This window comes from Saccostrea echinata, unplaced genomic scaffold (assembly GCF_033153115.1).
Source record: "Saccostrea echinata isolate AGI-Se365-2 ecotype Australia unplaced genomic scaffold, CSIRO_AGI_Sech_v1 ptg000081l, whole genome shotgun sequence".
Classification (NCBI taxonomy): Eukaryota; Metazoa; Mollusca; class Bivalvia; order Ostreida; family Ostreidae; genus Saccostrea; species Saccostrea echinata.
Genome location: NW_026889830.1, coordinates 2421555 through 2440535, shown reverse-complemented (window position 1 = coordinate 2440535; position 18981 = coordinate 2421555). Strand labels below are relative to the sequence as shown.

Here is an 18981-nt window from a genome sequence, read left to right as displayed (position 1 = left end):
AATATTGACCCGGGGCTTTTTATCACAGGTGTCCGTTCATCGAGGGATCAATGAAGCGATGAGCATAACCTCCTATCTATATATTACATATACAGAGCAATAAAAAGGCGTATAGGGACTTCCAAGCGCGACCACTTTATTATCGCTCCACCGATACACACATAACAAAGTGCAAATTCAGAATATCACAGTAGTTCAGGTGTAGGAAGTCAATACTGGATTAGGATACAGGTAGCTATTTCTTGGGTCATTTTCCTCCCCGGCGACAAACTGCGATAAAGACTGGATTCTTGTTCGCCAAGAAAGATACAACTGCATTAAAACCTATAACAGGGATTTTTAGGTGCATTGATTAAGTGTATCTAAACACCTTTATAGACATTTTACGTAATAGTTTGGGATGGCTTTTTAACATGACTCAACGTCTCTGTCAAACTTAAGCTAAGTAAAGAAGTGTAAAGATTCATGCTGTGAAAAATCTTGTGCTCCGTTGGAAACTCGTAAATGTCAGGTTGCTGGAATTTCTAAGTGATGCGGTCCACGCAACATGAGGGTGCCGTTGTCGACACGGACGCTATATTGAGAATCACCAGGGCACCCAAAACTCCTCCCACTTACGTCCCCCGCAGTCGGTCTATGGAGGATCTCCCTGGAGGATTACGTGTCCCAATCCTCCAGAGGCCGCAGTCCCGGGTCGCAGCCCGTCTAGAGGCCCTGCAGGACGGTCTTCAGGAACTTAATATTCTGAGGGAGCACCAGAAAGAACTCGTTGATCATGTCAAAGTCAGGCATATCGTGGAGAAAAAACAGGAACAGGTAATATATTTTCTCTTGTAATGCAGGGGGGGGGGGGGGGGGCTATCGAGGTTTTCGGGAATGAGTGTGTATCTGTAACAATCCTTTTAACGCATTTTAAAATTATAAAGTGCGAATTTATCAGCAAAAATGTCACTTATTAATACGTATTTTTCAGATTTTTAATGAACATTTTATCAAGGTTTATCTATGCTATTTTAACACATATCTATTCGGTAGACTTTTTTGAAATTTACTGTGTGATGTCAGACATGCATCCGAACAACATCAACAGCTGGGTTAAATTCCAGGCGTTTTCACGTATATTAACTATATTTCCTTGCCTTATCGTTTACTCTCACCTAAAATTCATAACAAGTCAAACGTATTTTAGAGCTTTAACCAAATGATCATGATTGACCCCCCCCCTTCTCCGTTTGATTTACTGGTGATTTCTACTTATGATATCCTTAATTTGATGATATACTAGTACTTAATTTGATGGTATGTGACTTTATAGATAAAAGCGGATAAAAATGGTAGAATACCGTTTGATCTTTAGAAAAAAAAAGTCATAGTGTGTCAGAAAAAGAAAGGGGATTGGACGTTTCAAGTTTTAAAAGGTACAACTTTATTGGGATACGGGGCTTTTTGTCATAATCTGTATTACTTTGATGTTTTAGGTATATGAGTTTTGCTTCAGGGAAAAGATAATTTATCTGGTATATACATGTTTATATATCTATATGGGTAAAATTTGGGAATTATCATTTACTTCCCTTTTGTTTCTATTTCATACTGTTTGCGGAAAATTTGAATTTACATTCAAACTTAATTATATGCCTTGACGTCCTAAGAAAATTTTACTTATTAAAAGGTTTAAAACCATCCATTTCGTGTTGACAACAAAATTAAACATTACTCAGTTGTAGAGAGCGTAAGTTCGCATGGCTTGACGACTAAAATGAATTACAGCAGATTCTTATCTATATATTCTGAAATGTCTAAATACATGTAATCATAGCCTTGTATAATGTATATATTTCGTAACATGGCGCATGTTAAAAATAAAATACCGAAGATTTTTGAAAGAACCTAGCTTTCCCTTCCCGGACAGAGCCATAAATTGTTATAGGGGAAAAGGTTAAACGTCTGTCCTTGGATTATGGACCCATATTTACCATCGATTTCACACATCGTGTCATCAATTAAAGTGTTTTTAAAGTATTTCAAAGGAAATAGCCCCCTATGCACTGTGGGTTTTACTGCATTTTTTTTTTCATTCCTACGAAAGGCATGTTACACGTTGTTACAGGTGTTCGTTGAAAGCGTGTCCAGTAAAAAAAAAATATATTAACACGTAGGTGAAAAACTTTAAACAGTTTCAATGTGTTTTTAAAGAGGCTTTTTAAATCTGTTGATACAACGAATCAAAATAAAATATATTTTGACACCCTAGTTGTAATATTTATTATTGCTCTTTTAAGGTATATTTTTGGCTAACGTTGACATTGTTGATATTCCGTAACAAGATTTTCAGATATAAAGGCCCTAGACATGTAAATTGAACTTTTACCACCAGTGAGAATTAAGCTGACATGAATATATGGTGATTTCTGAGTTAAATTTGCTATCTAGTCTTGTTTTGACATCTATTAAATATTAATATATGATCCATAAAAGTTTTAATATAATAACAGTGCAAGGTGTATTTTAAGATATATTTAACCTTTAATTGACTTTAAGAAATGTTCCATATAAACATTTTCATTTTCCATATTTTTGTGTATAGTAGTATTAATCTCCTGTATAATAAGGTTATTGAAAATAAAATTTGAAAAAATATAACTAAGGCGCGAAATTATTCACTCGGGATTTGTTAATCAAACATTTTGTACAAAGAACAAATCCGCAATCTGTTGATAGCTTAGATGAAAGGCAAAGTCGTGCCAGAAGAAATGTAACAGTGAATAAATCGGTGTGTTTGAAGTTCTGGGGTAATCAAATTTGCACAGTGTCTGTCAAATCAACGATAAAAGTACATTGTATAGAAAATTTGAAATATACCTTTTTTATACTTCGATTACGAGTTGCATTCTAATCGACCCTTGGTCATAAATCGTAGACCAAAAGATTCCAAACATTTACTAAGTTTTCTCGTACTGATAGTCGCTAGGTAGATTATGGGTTCAAAGAATCCCCCCTGCTGAATTACAATCAACAATGCTATATTCCACTAATACAGATTTTCTGTTTATTTATTCATTTTTATATTGCAAATGGTTGGCCAGACAGTTTCTAGTTGGTAAAAATATGGAGAGAGAGAGAGAGATTAGTAATCTTTTTCCTTTTGTTATAAGGACAATGTGGTTTACAGGTATCCCACATTACATCTCGTGTCAATTTCGAAACCCCTTCATAACGTATTAAATTGATCCCCCGTTGCCCTAAGATTGGGTGATTTCTTTCTGCCCGAACGATTGTAAGGGGAATTACGATGATATGTATTAGACATTTGGTATCGGCCCTAATCGCCTTACTTATAATAAAGAAGATTCGGACACTTCTTGATTTTCTGATCCCTATTCATAAAAGCAATCGGTCCAAATTTAGACTAATAATCCCTGAATATAAGGCCAAATTCTGTGTTATAAGTAAATATTTTAAGAATGCAGAATGGCAAACTATATGTATCGCCTCAGACAGTAAGCGATTTTCCCTGTTTCTCATATAAAGCAGTCGGAGAGGGATGCATAAGTGGTTTTCAAAAGATGAAAAGAATTTCTTCATTCTCTTCATGTATGTTCCTACGGTGGTATACTAAAGAGAAAATTTTTTCTTCGAAAATATGTCGTTCGCACGAGATATTATGTAATTTTCACGACATAATTATCTCAATCGCATGAGACATTATCTCGTTTCCATGCCGTTGCATGTTTGCATATTATCTCGTTCACACGAGTTATATCGCTCGCTCGAGATCTCATGCGAATGACACAAAGTCGTGCGAACGAAACATTTTTCAACAAGAAGAAAAAAAAGTAGGCCTATTTGCATGTCCTAATTATATCACCGTAAAAAACCAGAAGTCTCTGATGAGACTGTAGCTCTACTGGTCTGTATAACAAAAGAAAAGTAGCACTTGGATTTGAAACATTGCAACATGCAACAATAAATAGAATTATGTATCTTAATGTAGTCTACTTTTGTGACAAGTTATATTGAAATCAAATGAAAACTAGGAGTAGTAGCGTTTTGAAAGTATTTCACGGAAATTTCTATTTTTAGTAACCATGACAACACCATTCACCCAAATAAAAAAAAACAACAGAAATACATATTATGTATCGTAGTGTATTCTAACTGTGTGCCAAATTAGATTGAAATCAGACCAAAATTGTAGGAGGAGTAACGTTTTAAAGGAATTTCAAAGAAATTTATATTTTAAGTAACCATGGCAACACTGTTCATCGAATTCAAAAACCAATGCAATAAATTATGTATCTTAGTATATTCTTCTTGTATGCCTAATTATATAAGAAGCAGACTTAAACTGTAGCAGGAGTAGTGTTTTAAAGGAATTTCACAGAAATTTCTATTTTTAGTAACCATGGCAACACCGTCCATCGAAATCAAAAACCGATGCACTAAATTATGTATCTTAGTGTAGTCTACTTGTGTGCCAAGTTATATTGAAATCGGACCAAAACTGTAGGAGGAGTAGCGTTTTAAAGAAATTTCACAGAAATTTCTATTTTTAGTAACCATGGCAACACCGTCCATCGAAATCAAAAACCGATGCACTAAATTATGTATCTTAATGTAGTCTACTTGTGTGCCAAGTTATATTGAAATCGGACCAAAACTGTAGGAGGAGTAGCGTTTTAAAGAAATTTCACAGAAATTTCTATTTTTAGTAACCATGGCAACACCGTCCATTGAATTCAAAAACCGATGCACTAAATTATGTATCTTAGTGTAGTCTACTTGTGTGCCAAGTTATATTGAAATCGGACCAAAACTGTAGGAGGAGTAGCGTTTTAAAGGAATTTCACAGAAATTTCTATTTTTAGTAACCATGGCAACACCGTCCATCGAAATCAAAAACCGATGCACTAAATTATGTATCTTAGTGTAGTCTACTTGTGTGCCAAGTTATATTGAAATCGGACCAAAACTGTAGGAGGAGTAGCGTTTTAAAGGAATTTCACAGAAATTTCTATTTTTAGTAACCATGGCAACACCGTCCATCGAAATCAAAAACCGATGCACTAAATTGTGTATCTTAGTGTAGTCTACTTGTGTGCCAAGTTATATTGATTTCGGACCAAAACTGTAGGAGGAGTAGCGTTTTAAAGGAATTTCACAGAAATTTCTATTTTTAGTAACCATGGCAACACCGTCCATCGAAATCAAAAACCGATGCACTAAATTATGTATCTTAGTGTAGTCTACTTGTGTGCCAAGTTATATTGAAATCGGACTAAAACTGTAGGAGGAGTAGCATTTTGAAAAATTGTTTACAGACAGACGGACAGACAGACAGACAGACAGACAGACGGACGGACGACGGACACCTTACTATCGCATAAGCTCTTCTGGTCTCTGACCAGTAGAGCTAAAAAAGCACAGAAAATTGAATTTTTAAAATTCCATATCGGTTCTATATTTATGGTATACATGACCACAAGAAAGATTTGTTTCAAGAAGCTATAAATTTACTCTGTAAAAAGAAGCCGCCACCTTTATGCACCTAATTATAAATGTAAAATAGGATAAATATATATGACTTCAGATAACCCTTCAGTGGCCGACAAAAGGAAGACAGTTTGGCGGAATCTCATCCTTAAAACACCTTGCTACTCAGCCCTTTTTTAAATGTGTTGAGATATATTACGGACAAATAGCACGTGTGTTTGAAAACAGACATTATGCATGACTTTTGTCGTTTGTTAAAATATTTGCGTACTTTACCCCCCCCCCCTCCTTCGTATCCCCTGCTTCGTATAAGTTAATGATAACACTTGGTGGTAGTATGTATTTTACAAAGTCATGGTAATTACAAATAACATATTTATCTACATTTTGCAATTTTCCTAGTTCACATAACAAATCACTTTTATCATTAACTCTTTTATACGATACAAAATTTCATTCATGTATAATTTCAGGGTTCACACCTGTCAAGGAGGCGGTACTCTACCAGTGCTCTAAGCAGTATCAGTGAGGAAAATACATATGTCAACTTTCCAGTTCGCCATCAATCTCAACTGAACAACGCCACTAACAGAGAAAATAAAACTCCGAATAATTCCTCTCGCACTACTGATAATACTTCTGTGATGCATTCCAAAAGAAGACGGCCGTCTTTTCAGTGCGACACAATTATTACCAAAGACTTCAACCAACAGATTCCTTACATGGCTTCTAATGGAAACCAGACTTTTCCCAGCCCCATGCATGCAGTAATGAGACACTATGAAGTTGTTCTTAAGAGTGCTAATTCCGAATCCAATCTGAGGAAATCCACTTCACAATGCGAACTGAAATCCACCCCAACCCAGAATTCTATAAGGGATTCTATTGAAAATGTCTCGAAAACGGAGGGGCTTCAAAAGTATCTCAAACAGCGCCGATCAAGTTTGCCTGTTGCATTGAAATCTGTAAAAGTGACTGATATAGATCAATTTTGGCAGAACTACAGTAATGGGATAAAGATAAATGGAAATAAATATGCCAAAGAAGACATCAATTCCATGTCATTAGATACTACGACAGAATCGACTTTATCGTCAGTTGAAGAGGAGACTGAACAAGAGAATCAAAATACAGGTCCAACAGAAAAGGACCAAAAAGAGCAGCTAGAAACTGCTCTGTAAACAAAAGATGCCCACAGCAACTTTCATTTTGAATGTTAATCCCTCTTTGTTTTACAAAAAATTCATTCACAATGAATTGGCTTGAATAAAATGTTTTTGTTTATATTATTGTCACCTGCGTGAGGAACACATAAGACTAACTTTCTTCCATCAAGTTCTTACAAAAGGTACTGGAAAGAAGTGGGTGAGGTAAGGGGGGTGCTTTTTTTACGTTTGAATTAAAACTCGGTTTCATTTATTCAACAAAATTTGTGGGCATTATTTAAACATGTCAGTAACAACTTTCTAGTGAAAATCTCCACTTTCCACTTTTTGTAATATATGAACACAGTTTATGAACATACTGTACATGCCAAATTTCTCAATGTAAAAATATATAAACTTGGCACAGTAAACAAACCACTGATGACAATGCTGAAAGAAACAGTATTCTGTTATTTTATTGACAGTATTTCAAATAACTATTATATATGTAGGATTTTCTGTTTGGAAGAATCAAGGAGTGACATGTCACACAAATAACTAAACCTTTACACACAGCATCTTCATATAACTACAGGTACAAGGACAATTTTCTTCACAGTGTGGTACAACTCCCATAGATTCAAAATGTATATATTAATCATTTAAAAAAATAAAAGGCACATGAGCCTTAACAGTCACCTGAGTATAATACAACCCTGAAAAGAAAAAGAATTTCAAAGAATTGATGCATTTTCACTATATAATCAAAAGAATCCCATCATAACACCAGAAACCCTGACCAGGGCCAGGAATTTCATCATTGCTCATTACAATTATCCATTTAGTTTATCTGCTAAATACCCAGGAGCAGAGAAGATTTTCAAAGAATAAATGCATTTTCACTATATAGTCAATAGAGCTTCACCCTAACACCACGGCCCCTGACCCAGAAAAGATGTACCCTTGCTTATTACATCCATGCACTTAGTATTTTTGCTTTATATCCAAAAGCAGAGAAGATTTTCAAAGAATTAATGCATTTTCACCATATAATGAACAGAGCCCTGCCCTAACACCAGAACCCCTGACCTTGGGGCAACGAATTTCAAAAATTTTGTAAGATGCACCCTTGCTCATCATAACCTCTTACACAGTTTGTCTGCTAAATATGCATAGGGAGAGAATATGATTTTTAAGGAATTTATGCATCTGCATGTAATGATAAATAGAGCCACGCCATAACACCAGCACTCCTGCCCCAAGGGCCATGAAATTCACAATTTTGAAAGACGTATCCTTTCTCATCATAACCATGTACTTAGTATGTTAGCTAAATACCCAGAGACAGGGGGAAGAAAAGAAGACTTTCAAAGAAGTAATGCATTTTCACTATATAATGAATAGAGCCTCATCCTTACATTAAACCCCTGACCCAGGGGGTATGAATTTCACAATTTTGGAAGAGGCACCATTGCTCATCATTACCATGCACTTTGTTTCTATGCTGAATACCCAGAGCCAGAGAAAAAGCTCCTTAAGGAACTTAAGCATATTCATTATATGATCAATTTTGAATAGAGCCCCACCCTAATTTCAGAACCTCTGACCTTGGGGTCATTAATTCAAAATTTTGGTAGACGGCTCAATGCTTATTTCAATCATGCCAACAGTTTGACTGCTTGATAAACAGGAATAAAGAAGGTATTTTTAAAAAAACATTAATCTTAATGGTTTTGTCTCACCTCTAAGGCTGAAGGGGGGGGGGGGGGGTTGAAATTGGTTTAACGGTTCCAGAGAAGAAGCTGAAAACACTCAAGAGATACATGACAGGTGATATAAAAAGAGATACAAAAAGAGGATAGAAATATTCTAATGGAATATGCTACAACACAGCTTTAGATCATTCAAAGGGGAATATCTGGCATTGCAGAACTAGTACATGCATCTAATTAATGACAACTTAAATAAATTATATGAAATTAAAACTGTTTACATTAATAAAGATTAGTGATAGATACAAGCCAATATATCAAATAAAATTGAAATGTCTGATGCAGATATGTATTGCTCAGTTGGAAAATGACACAGGCCAGAGACATTTCTTAATTGCAGCAAAATACAGTCATATTTAGATAATTTATCACAGTGTCATGAAGTTTCGTTTGACTAGGCATTAGCATTAATTTCCTCAGAGTAGATATGAACTGAATCTACAAATGTCCGAACACTCTCGGGGTCTGTGTCCTTGATGACTCCGTGGCCGAGGTTGGCAATGTACCGCTGGGTCCCGAACTTTGTTACCATGTCTTTAACAGCATGTTTAAGCTCCTCCTAAAATTCATTACAACGCATTAATATTGTATTACATCATACCAAAGAGTATAAATATAAACCATTTTATCTAGCATATGCATTGTAATGGGAGGTGTCCATGGAAAATGTGTAAAGCTTTATTTACATGTACATGTGATTACTGACAATCAGACAGACAGATTACACTGATTTCCATTTATCTGCATTGTTACGGAAGTACTGTTTATTCATGAGATCTTTATTTTCACATAATTACCAACACCGTATAGTCGCATTAAAAAATAAAAAGAGCATTAACCAAAATTCGTGAAAATTTTGTTTCAGATTTAAATACCAAACAACAGTCTAGCAAAAATAAGGTGTTGCGAAAATTTAGTGATCTACAGTAGTACAAATGAAAAATATATCAGCATATCAAAATATTCAATTTCAGTTTATTGACATCACCACGTTGGTAACACTCAAGATAACAAATCAAATGATAAACATCAGGGGCCCGTTTCATCAAAGATGGTACACCCAGTCAAAGCGCTACGCCGGTGTAAAGTCGGGATTAGCATTAAGATTTGCGTTTCATTAAACAGCGTATCTTTACACCGGACTAAAGTTAGGCCGAAATTTTACGTCTACTCGTGGGTAGGCGTAAGTTTCGGCGCAAACACAAAATAAAGCGATTTTACTGATTTGATTCCTTAAGAAGAATTACAGTTCTAAGAAGTCTTTTTAATACAAACGATGGATTGTTTATGGTAATTTTAAAAAAATATGAAGATTGGTGGGGGGGGGGGGGGGGGGGGAGGGAGGAGGGGAGTTTACACCCACTCGGGGAGGTAGTTGACATGCAGTATTTAGCTATATAAATTATCTTCTTTAGCTTTGGTTAATATCTATATTAAAAAACTAATTTTTTAACTCATTTTAAAACCAGGTAGGCTTTTAAAAAAAAATATAGTGCTCGAGAACTCCATTACAATTTTTAGCTTCTTAACAAGTTTCTCAGATTGATTTTTTGTTTACTGATGACCCTGCCCCCCTTCAAATAATCACGGACCCGCGCCTGCATCCAGAAAAAGTTGTTAACGTTCAAAAGATGAAAAAAAGATTCCAGCTGATTTTGTAAATAAACTTGAACGTCAGCATATCCTGATATTGAATACTAATTAAAGAGAATTTTACCTTAGGGACTAGGGGCAATAAAGTCACTCGAAAGCTTCTGAGAATCAGCTGTCAGAGAAACTTGACTCGGAAATGACTGTAATTTTACAATTATTACATCCATGTATGACAATGTATTAATGTTTAAACAATGAATGATAAATGTCTGAAAATTTCAAAATGAATTCTTGCCTTTTTATATCGGGAAAAATGAATATAATCCACATTTTTAAAAATAAATACTACATTTTTTTTTAGGAACAAACTGAATGACGTACAAGGTAATGTCATACAAGAATAGGAAAAAAAATTTTCATGATGATGCATATTTTGTTTTATTTTATCAATTCTTTATAATTTAGAAGTGCATCATATGCCCAGTTACATAAATATACAGTCAAGTACATAAAATTGTAACGGATTCTCCCTCCCCCTTTCACTCTCTCTCTTTTTCTCTTCCCGTATCAAAAATAAAAGGGGTGGGGGTACTGTAAACATCCAAAATAAATACTTTCTTTCCATTCATTTACAAGAACATTTATTTCTTTTCTCAGACCTTAAATTTTGGAGTTTAATCGGATGGTATGTTGTAAGAAGTTAATATTTTATAATAATTAGATTAAGGTGCATGTTTTCTACAAGGTCCTTAAAATTTATGTAATTTTTCATCTAAGTTTATATACGAGGGGTGATCAAAAAGTTCGCGAACTATCTCAATATTTACAAAACCACAATTCAGATCAGAATGAAATTTGGCACACATATAGTCATACAAATGTTCTATAAATAACAGATGTTAAATAATGTTTTGCTCTGTGTTTGTGACGTCACAAAGTGAAAATGACGTCAATATATAGGTGACTTGTGACAAAAAATGGTTGACTCAGTCGTACTCGAGAAACGAAGGGCTGTAAAGTTTAACGTTATATCTTGAAAATTCCTTTGCAGTAGAATATGATAATTTGTACAAGGTTTATGAAGACAATAGACTTACCAGAAGTCCAATCATTAATTAGATTATTTTAGTGAAGGCAGGGAGATGGTTAAAAATAATGTTTGTTCTGTTGCTCAGCGAAAGCAAGCCGGGGAAAAAATGTGTCCGTAGTCGAGCAATTTGTTATGAAACATTGCCAAGTTACGATTAGAAAAATAGTTGAATATCTTAACAATAGTATAATAATTAAATCCCTAAAATATTGTTCACTTTAGACTTTAAACATATGAGATATGATAAAGAGAAGGGGCCTATACTTTATCCACACTGGATAAACGACGCTCCCAAGACAGAGGACTCGGGTTGTGATGGTCAACATGTTAATTCTGGGAAGGGATATCCTTATCCACCTATCCTATTGCCGAGATTTGGCAATTTCTGACAGATGGACTGTTCCTGTTATAAAAAATAACTTACATGGTAAGAAATATAAGTCAAGGAAAAATTTTTAGCTTCTGTGAACAGACCGCTACGAGGCATGTCACGCGACCGCCTTGATCACGTGATTCGCGCATGGGCAGAACAATGGCAGATGTGCATTAAATTCGGAGAGGATCACTTTAAAAAATAATAAACATTGAAACCTCATTTCATTTCTTTTAAGGAAGTTATTCAATTAGTTTGCGAACTTTTTGATCACCCCTCGTATGTGTGTTGTTCTACATACATTGTACACAATACGTATGTTTATGTTTTTTGCGCATGTGCAATGCAGCATTGTCAAGGACTTGGTCCTGAGACTAAGCGTATCGTATATGACTAGACTTACGCCAATTCGTGAAACACAAATTACGCCCGACTAAATTTTGGCGTAAGGCCTGGAAGTACACGTAAGTTAAGGCTTAAATTTACGACTTTTAATGAAACGGGCCCCAGATGAGAGGTCTAAGGACCCTTTCTTCTAATTTTAATTGAGATATATTTTTATTACAAGAGACTTCAAGATGTATTTATTTTTTGGTTTATATCTGCTATATTGTTTACCTTTGTAGCATACAATGCACAAGGGTCAAGATTTCCCTGTAAGGTTACATGACTGCCTACCAATCTTCTGTGAATCAAAATAAAATACAGGTACATCAAAATATTAGAGAATAATGTGCAATGGTGTCACATAAAAGGATTATCCAGCATTAAAAAAAAACACAAAAACTTCATGACTGTAAAACACTCAAAATTAAATTCTTATTCATATCTTAAAATGTATGTATTTGGGATCTTTCAAATCTTCTAGAAAAGTCATTTTTTTCATTTTGAATAAACTAGAGATACTGTGAGCACTGAGCTCACAAAATGATAACCCCCCACCCCCAACCCCTTCATATGAGTATAATGGCAAAGTGTATTTCTTTTTGCTATGGGAACCTCAAATATCTGCTCAACTGGAATGAAAAATAGGTGCACAAAGACACTATGTAATAAACATTTGTGAAAGTCTCATTAACTTTCAGTGGTATACGAGGAGTTGTGGATAGGACATCGGTACCCCATGTATTATAGAAAGAATGGCAGTGTCTATGTTTTGCTATGGGAAACCAAAAATATTTGTCTGCTCAAACTGTAAAACAGGAGGTGGACAATGGCACAATGGTATAGGAGGAGTTGAGGATAAGAGATGGGTACCTCCATGTGTTATGGATATATGGAAGGAGTTGAGGATAAGAGATGGGTACCCCCATGTGTTATGGATATATGGAAGGAGTTGAGGATAACAGATGGGTACCCCCATGTGATATGTATATATGGAAGGAGTTGAGGATAAGAGATGGGTATCCCCATGTGTTATCAATATATGGTAGGAGTTGAGGATAAGAGATGGGTACCCCCATGTGTTATGTATATATGGAAGGAGTTGAGGATAAGAGATGGGTATCCCCATGTGTTATCAATATATGGTAGGAGTTGAGGATAAGAGATGGGTACCCCCATGTGTTATGTATATATGGAAGGATGTACTGAAGGACATACAGAAGGAGATAAGGACAGACACCCAATCACTATATACCACCTGTTTTTCAAGCGGGGGGTATAATAATTTTGCAGAGAGTTGATGATACTGGAATTTGGCTTGGGTGTCAAAACAACTTGATTATCACAAAATTCCAACAAGAGCCCATGGGCTTTTCTGGCCCAGTGGTTATTGGGAAGAAGATTTTTAAATTTTTACCTAATTATTTCAATGAAAAACTTTGAATCCCTATTGAGGCCCAAGTCTACCCCCAGGGTTATGATTTGAACAGTTAGGAATCTACACTACCTCAGGAGGATTTCACATTAGTTTCACCTTTTCCAGCACAGTAGTTCTTCATCAGAAGAAGAGAAGAAGATTTTTAAAGCTTTTTCCTATACATTTAAATGTAAAAATTTGATTCCCTATTGTGGCCCCACCTTACCCCCAGGGGGCCATGATTTAAACAATTTAGAATCTACACTACCCAAGGAAGCTTCCACATAAGTTACAGCTTTTCTGGCCTGGCTGTTCACGAGAAGAAGATTTTTAAAAGACTTTTCCTATACATTTAAATGTAAAAATTTGATTCCCAATTATGGCCCCACCCTACCCCCAGGGGGCATGTTATGAACAATTTAGAATCTACACTACCTAAGGAAGCTTCCACATAAGTTACTGATTTTCTGGCCCAGCTGTTCACGAGAAGAAGATTTTTAAAGACTTCTCCTATACATTTAAATGTAAAAATATGAGTCCATATTGTGGCCCCATCCTATCCCCAGGATCCATGATATGAACAATTTAGCATCTACACTACCTCAAGAGTCTTCCATATAAGTTTCAGCTTTTCTGGCCAAGTGATTCTTGAGAAGAAGATTTTAAAAGATTTTTCCTTTATATTTTGATTCCCTATTGTGGCCCCAACCTACCCCCTTGGGCCATGATTTGAACAATTTATACAGTATACTACCTCAGGAATCTTCCACATAATTGTCAGCTTTAATGGCCCAGTGGTTCTTGAGAAAAAGATTTTTAAGGATTTTTCCTATATATTTCAATGTAAAACTTTGAATTCCTATTGTGGCCAATCCTAACCTTGGGGGCATGATTTGAACAATTTAGAATCTACACTACCCCAGGAGGCTTCCACACAAGTTTCTGCTTTTCTGGCCCAGTTGTATATGAGAAGATCTTTAAAGATTTTCCTTATATTTTTCAATGTCAAACTTTGATTTTCAGTTGTGGCCCCATCCTAGCCTTCGGGGCCATGATTTGAACAATTCAGAATCTACACTACCTCAGAAAGCTTTCACATAATTGTCAGCTTTACAGACCCACTGGTTCTTGAGAAGAAGATTTTTTAATGACCCCACCCTATTTTTATCTTTTCTTGATTATCTCCCCTTGGAAGAGGGATGGCCCTGCATTTTAACAATTTAAACTACCCTACACCCAAGGATGCTTTGTACTAACTTTGGTTAAAATTGGCCAAGTGGTTCTTGAGAAGAAGTTGAAAATGTGAAAAGTTTACAGACGGACGTATGACAGATAATGGGTGATCAGAACTTTCAGCTCAGGTGAGCTAAAATAAGAGCAAATTGGATAAAGACTATTATAACAACCTTGCATGTGTTGGTTTAATGGTCCAGTCAATGCCTACTACATCATAACCACTATTGGACAAGTCCTCAAGGGCAAAATGAACATCTTTGGCAAAAACTATCTGTAAAACAGTTGTAGAAATTATTTAAAGAAAATTTATACCTTGGTTTAAGGTTAACATAAGCAATCAAAGATTACAGAGCTCACCTCCATGAATTTTCTCTTTGTGTGCAAAGTCCCACATTAAACAAATAATCTAGCATTGTGCATCCCTAGATGCAACATTTATGCAAGTTTGGTCAAAGCAGGGGTTGCAGTTACTTGGGAATGAACCTGCTCCAAAAACTTAACCTGGTCAGTCATCTAGAAATGTAGGTCAGATGCATCCAGTAGTGTGCATCCCTAGATGTATTATCCATGCTAGTTTGCTCTAGGAAAGGCTTAAAATAAAACTGGAATAAGTCTGTTTCAGAAATATAATCTTTTCACTCACCCAGGAAATATACCGGTATGTCAAATCCATCATCTGAAGCAAGTCTGCTAGTGTGCATCCCTAGATTCATAATGCAAGTTTGCTCCAGTTGGCCTTATAGTTTCTTGGTAATGGACCTGCTGCAAAATCTTGATCACTCATCTGGATCCAACAAGCAAGTCTAGTATTATGCATCCATAGATGTATCATCCATACAAGTTTGCTCTAGGTAGGGCTTCAAGTTGGAATGAACCTGCTCCTAAAACTTGAACCTGATCACTCATCCAGAAAATGAGTGACAATAGTACACATAGTACAATGAAACATACTTGAAGCATCATCCATACAATTCTGATCAATTTACAGCAAGGAAGTACTTGGACAAAAACTGCTACTTTAACCAGTTTTACATAAGCTCTTTCAGCTTCATTGAGGTGAGCAAAAAATTCCTTTTCATAATTAGCCACAGACAAGTTTTCGAAATGTGCATGCAACCAAAAAAAGGATCTTACAGACTCTCACCATAGGAACATGTTCTATATTTTGTTCTGTCAGTCTCTCCTTGACCCCATAAGCCACTTTTCTTAGGTAAGGAAGCCCAAATTTATTGAACAATCCTGGACCCAATTCACCAGCATTACTGTCAAACACCTGCAGCATCTAAAATGAGCAAACAAAATAATGGATACAGACAAAGTTTTGTACATATATGTTAGCTATAAAAAAGATTTAAATTTTCAGCTACCAGGGTTATACCTGTGCCCCAGCCTTGACCTGAGCTACAAGGTAATCTATTGTTTTGTTTGTCAGAAGCTGCAGTAGTGTGTTACTGGCTTCAGGATACTCTACCAGCCACCTCCTGGCCTTGGGGACGGGGGGTGCTGAGCTGCCATCAATCATATACTTCATGATGGTCCACTAAGTTAAATAAATCAACAAAGTTATTGTAAATGTTCATGATCCTCTAAGCAGGAACATTTCACAAAAGAAGTGTTTATTAAATATATGATGCTGAATTTTCTCATAAATATTCACCAATCTGTTTAAATACATACGAGAGTTGAAATAACTTGGTATATCTCTTAAATATTTTAAAATCTATATACGAAGTCCTTAAATAATTACTTTTTATGCTTAAAAAAACTTGGAAATTCTTTGAGTACTTATTCTCTGAGGTGAGAAATATCTTACAGGGGCACCAGAGAACCCGATGAGGGGACATCTTCCTTCCAGTCTTTGTCTGGTAAGAGTAATGGCATCCATCACATAATGGAGTTCCTGTGTGACATCAACTATTGTGTTCAATTTTTTCAGATCCTCTGGGGTTTGGAGTAAAAAGTCAAATGTCATGCCCTAAAAATTAAAATTGCATACATTTTATTACCAAGGTGTATGCATGAAGAATATTGTACATTATGTCACATGATAAAACAACATAGTACATGTAGAAAGGATACATATTCTTGTCTTCATACCTTTCCTTCTTCAATCTCAATTCCAATTCCTAAAGCTTGTGGAATGACTAAAATGTCTGAGAAGATAATAGCTGCATCAAGGTTAAACCGCTTCAAGGGCTGAAAGTACAATTTATGTTGAAATTTTACAGATTTCCAGAAGTTGTTAATGAGGGTACAACATAAACTAAAATATATCCACTTGTCCATCGGACGAGTTACCAACAAATGTGACTTGTGAGAATGCACTCATTACTTGTCCAATTCTAAAGTAAAACTACTGACTTGTATAAAGATTTCTTTAATCATGAAAATAAAAATATTACTGATATTGTGCTAGTCCATTAATTCATTATATTTGTGAAGTATGACTAAGTCCTTAAGATTTTATTTAGTTATCTATATTTAGATGTTTGCTACAGTGTTTAATAAACATCACAGTGTTGTATGAATAATTTTGTGGGGATTTATTCATACTATTCCATAATGGTAAAAAAAAAGTTTATTTCTCTGATCAGACAAGTGTTTGTGGAGATTAGCTTGTCTGATCACAAAATAAACTGGACATGGACAATCGAACAAACCTTAGTTTTGATCGAGCCCTGTTAATAATCACTGTTTACTGTACCACTAACAAAAAAAAAAATTGAAATAAAAAACTAAGTTACCAACCTGAAGAGTTATCTCACATGAAAACTCAGGGTTTCTGACCATATCAAAAAATGAGACTGAATGTTCTTCTTTAAATTCTCCATATTCTGCAAAATAACAATAATTTATGCCTATTTGACTTATATACTAATATCTCTTGAAATTATCCAGATGTCCAATCCCACTAAATGTCAGCTTTTTACATAAGTAAGTATCCAAATAGTGTTTATAGAAATGCATTTTGAAAAAGTTTGGGATGTCAGAACAACCAAACGTTCAATTCTATCACAGAGTAGATAAACTTTTAAGGTTCTCAGATAAGGTGATGTCAGCAATGTTTTCCCTAAGATCCAGCTACCGGCTAAATTGACTGCTTCAATTGATAAAAATGCCTCTTTGAAATAAAAAAATCAAAATTTAATTGTTGTAAGGTCCACAGAGATTTGTCATAAACTTCAACCCAAAGCCTTTTACAATTGATCTCTAACCCTTTACTTTGAAATACAGGGAAAACACTGTGTCAGATATTGGCATGTTAAAACTGACCTGATAAATAGCGGCCTGCTTGACGCATCAGCCATACTGGTGTACGCTCTGTCCTCTCACCTCTGGCAGCTCTTAATATAAGATCATTCTTCAGAGGTGGAAAAAACTGTCAACGATATTCAGACCACAATATAAGATAAAGTTATATATTTAATTTTATTATTCAGATTATTAAAAGTAAAGTCAGAGACATAAATTATTAAATTATGTCTCTGGTAAAGTATATAATTTCTTTGTAGGTAAAATTGCTTTTCTGCGTAATTTCATACTTGCTGTTTGAAATATAACTTACAAATGTAAATTTAAAATTTTGCTTGGCCTAAAAGAATATTTACAATAATTGAACAGTTGACAAAAATCTGTCAGGCAATTTATGAACTCTGGTATTGTAAGCAAAGAAATTATAGACATCCATATGAATTACCTGTGTTATTATTGGTGCTGTCATCATAAATTTTTACAAGGGACGGAAAAACTATTGAAAATCGTAAGTTCTTGAGCAATATTTACATAACATACGGTACATGTGGCTGAGCCTGATACGAGCACGCGTGTAAGAAATTAGAGTGATTTCCCTTAGAACAGCGTAGAACATCTATAAACTTGCGTTACCGCATACATTTTTTCTCTTTCAGCTTGCGGGAAAATCTTCCATAAGTTTAAATGGCATATGTAATGCAATTTTCATTGAAGTAGACTATTCAAACCTTTCGGAACATTAAATTACAGGACAAGTGCCAAATATTAACAAAATGTGTATTATTTATGTGTATTTGTTTTATGTATGATACATATGATACCAAATAAATGATGATGATGACAAAATTTATAGAATAAAAAGACACAATTAAGCCGGTGGTTGGGGTAGGGGGTCGAGGTGGGAGTGAAAAAAAATCCTTATTTCCACTAAAAAAAAATAGAGGGGTTAGAAAAAATAACATATTTAATAAAAGGGAGATTTTATGCTAATTTAGCTGCAGAAACTGTAGCGTTATAGTTTTATATCTTTTTAGTTTTTGACCATAACGCTGCAGATCCCGTAATGCAAATATGGTGCAATTTACGGCGCAAGATTTTCTGCGCACTTTGGGAATGTATTTCGCTACTTTCCAGCATTGGTCAATCAGCGACCTTTCATTCCCTAATTCTAGACATATTCTTTACCCAACCTGTATATTTTATCCACCTCTTAACCCTTTCTAGTC

The 18981-nt window shown here is 35.1% G+C and overlaps 2 protein-coding genes across 2 annotated transcripts in view; one reads left to right on the top strand and one right to left on the bottom strand.

Moving 5' to 3' along the window:
• On the top strand, positions 1-6754 carry LOC133176735 (uncharacterized). Its single transcript, XM_061311807.1, has 2 exons — positions 1-816; positions 5967-6754. Exons 1-2 carry the CDS (start codon positions 532-534, stop codon positions 6672-6674), a joined length of 993 nt encoding a protein of 330 aa, XP_061167791.1. The 5' UTR covers positions 1-531; the 3' UTR covers positions 6675-6754.
• A 335-nt stretch (positions 6755-7089) lies between these two features.
• LOC133176712 (uncharacterized) overlaps positions 7090-18981 on the bottom strand; it is a 28820-nt gene continuing 16928 nt past the window's right edge. Inside the window, exons 9-17 of the mRNA XM_061311785.1 lie at positions 17777-17882; positions 17252-17337; positions 16601-16699; positions 16317-16478; positions 15882-16043; positions 15648-15785; positions 14674-14774; positions 12085-12151; positions 7090-8969 (exon numbers count right to left, since the gene is read on the bottom strand). Of these exons, the coding sequence (XP_061167769.1) occupies positions 8805-8969; positions 12085-12151; positions 14674-14774; positions 15648-15785; positions 15882-16043; positions 16317-16478; positions 16601-16699; positions 17252-17337; positions 17777-17882 (1086 nt within the window). The 3' untranslated portion in view covers positions 7090-8804. The remainder of the gene's footprint in view (positions 8970-12084; positions 12152-14673; positions 14775-15647; positions 15786-15881; positions 16044-16316; positions 16479-16600; positions 16700-17251; positions 17338-17776; positions 17883-18981) is intronic.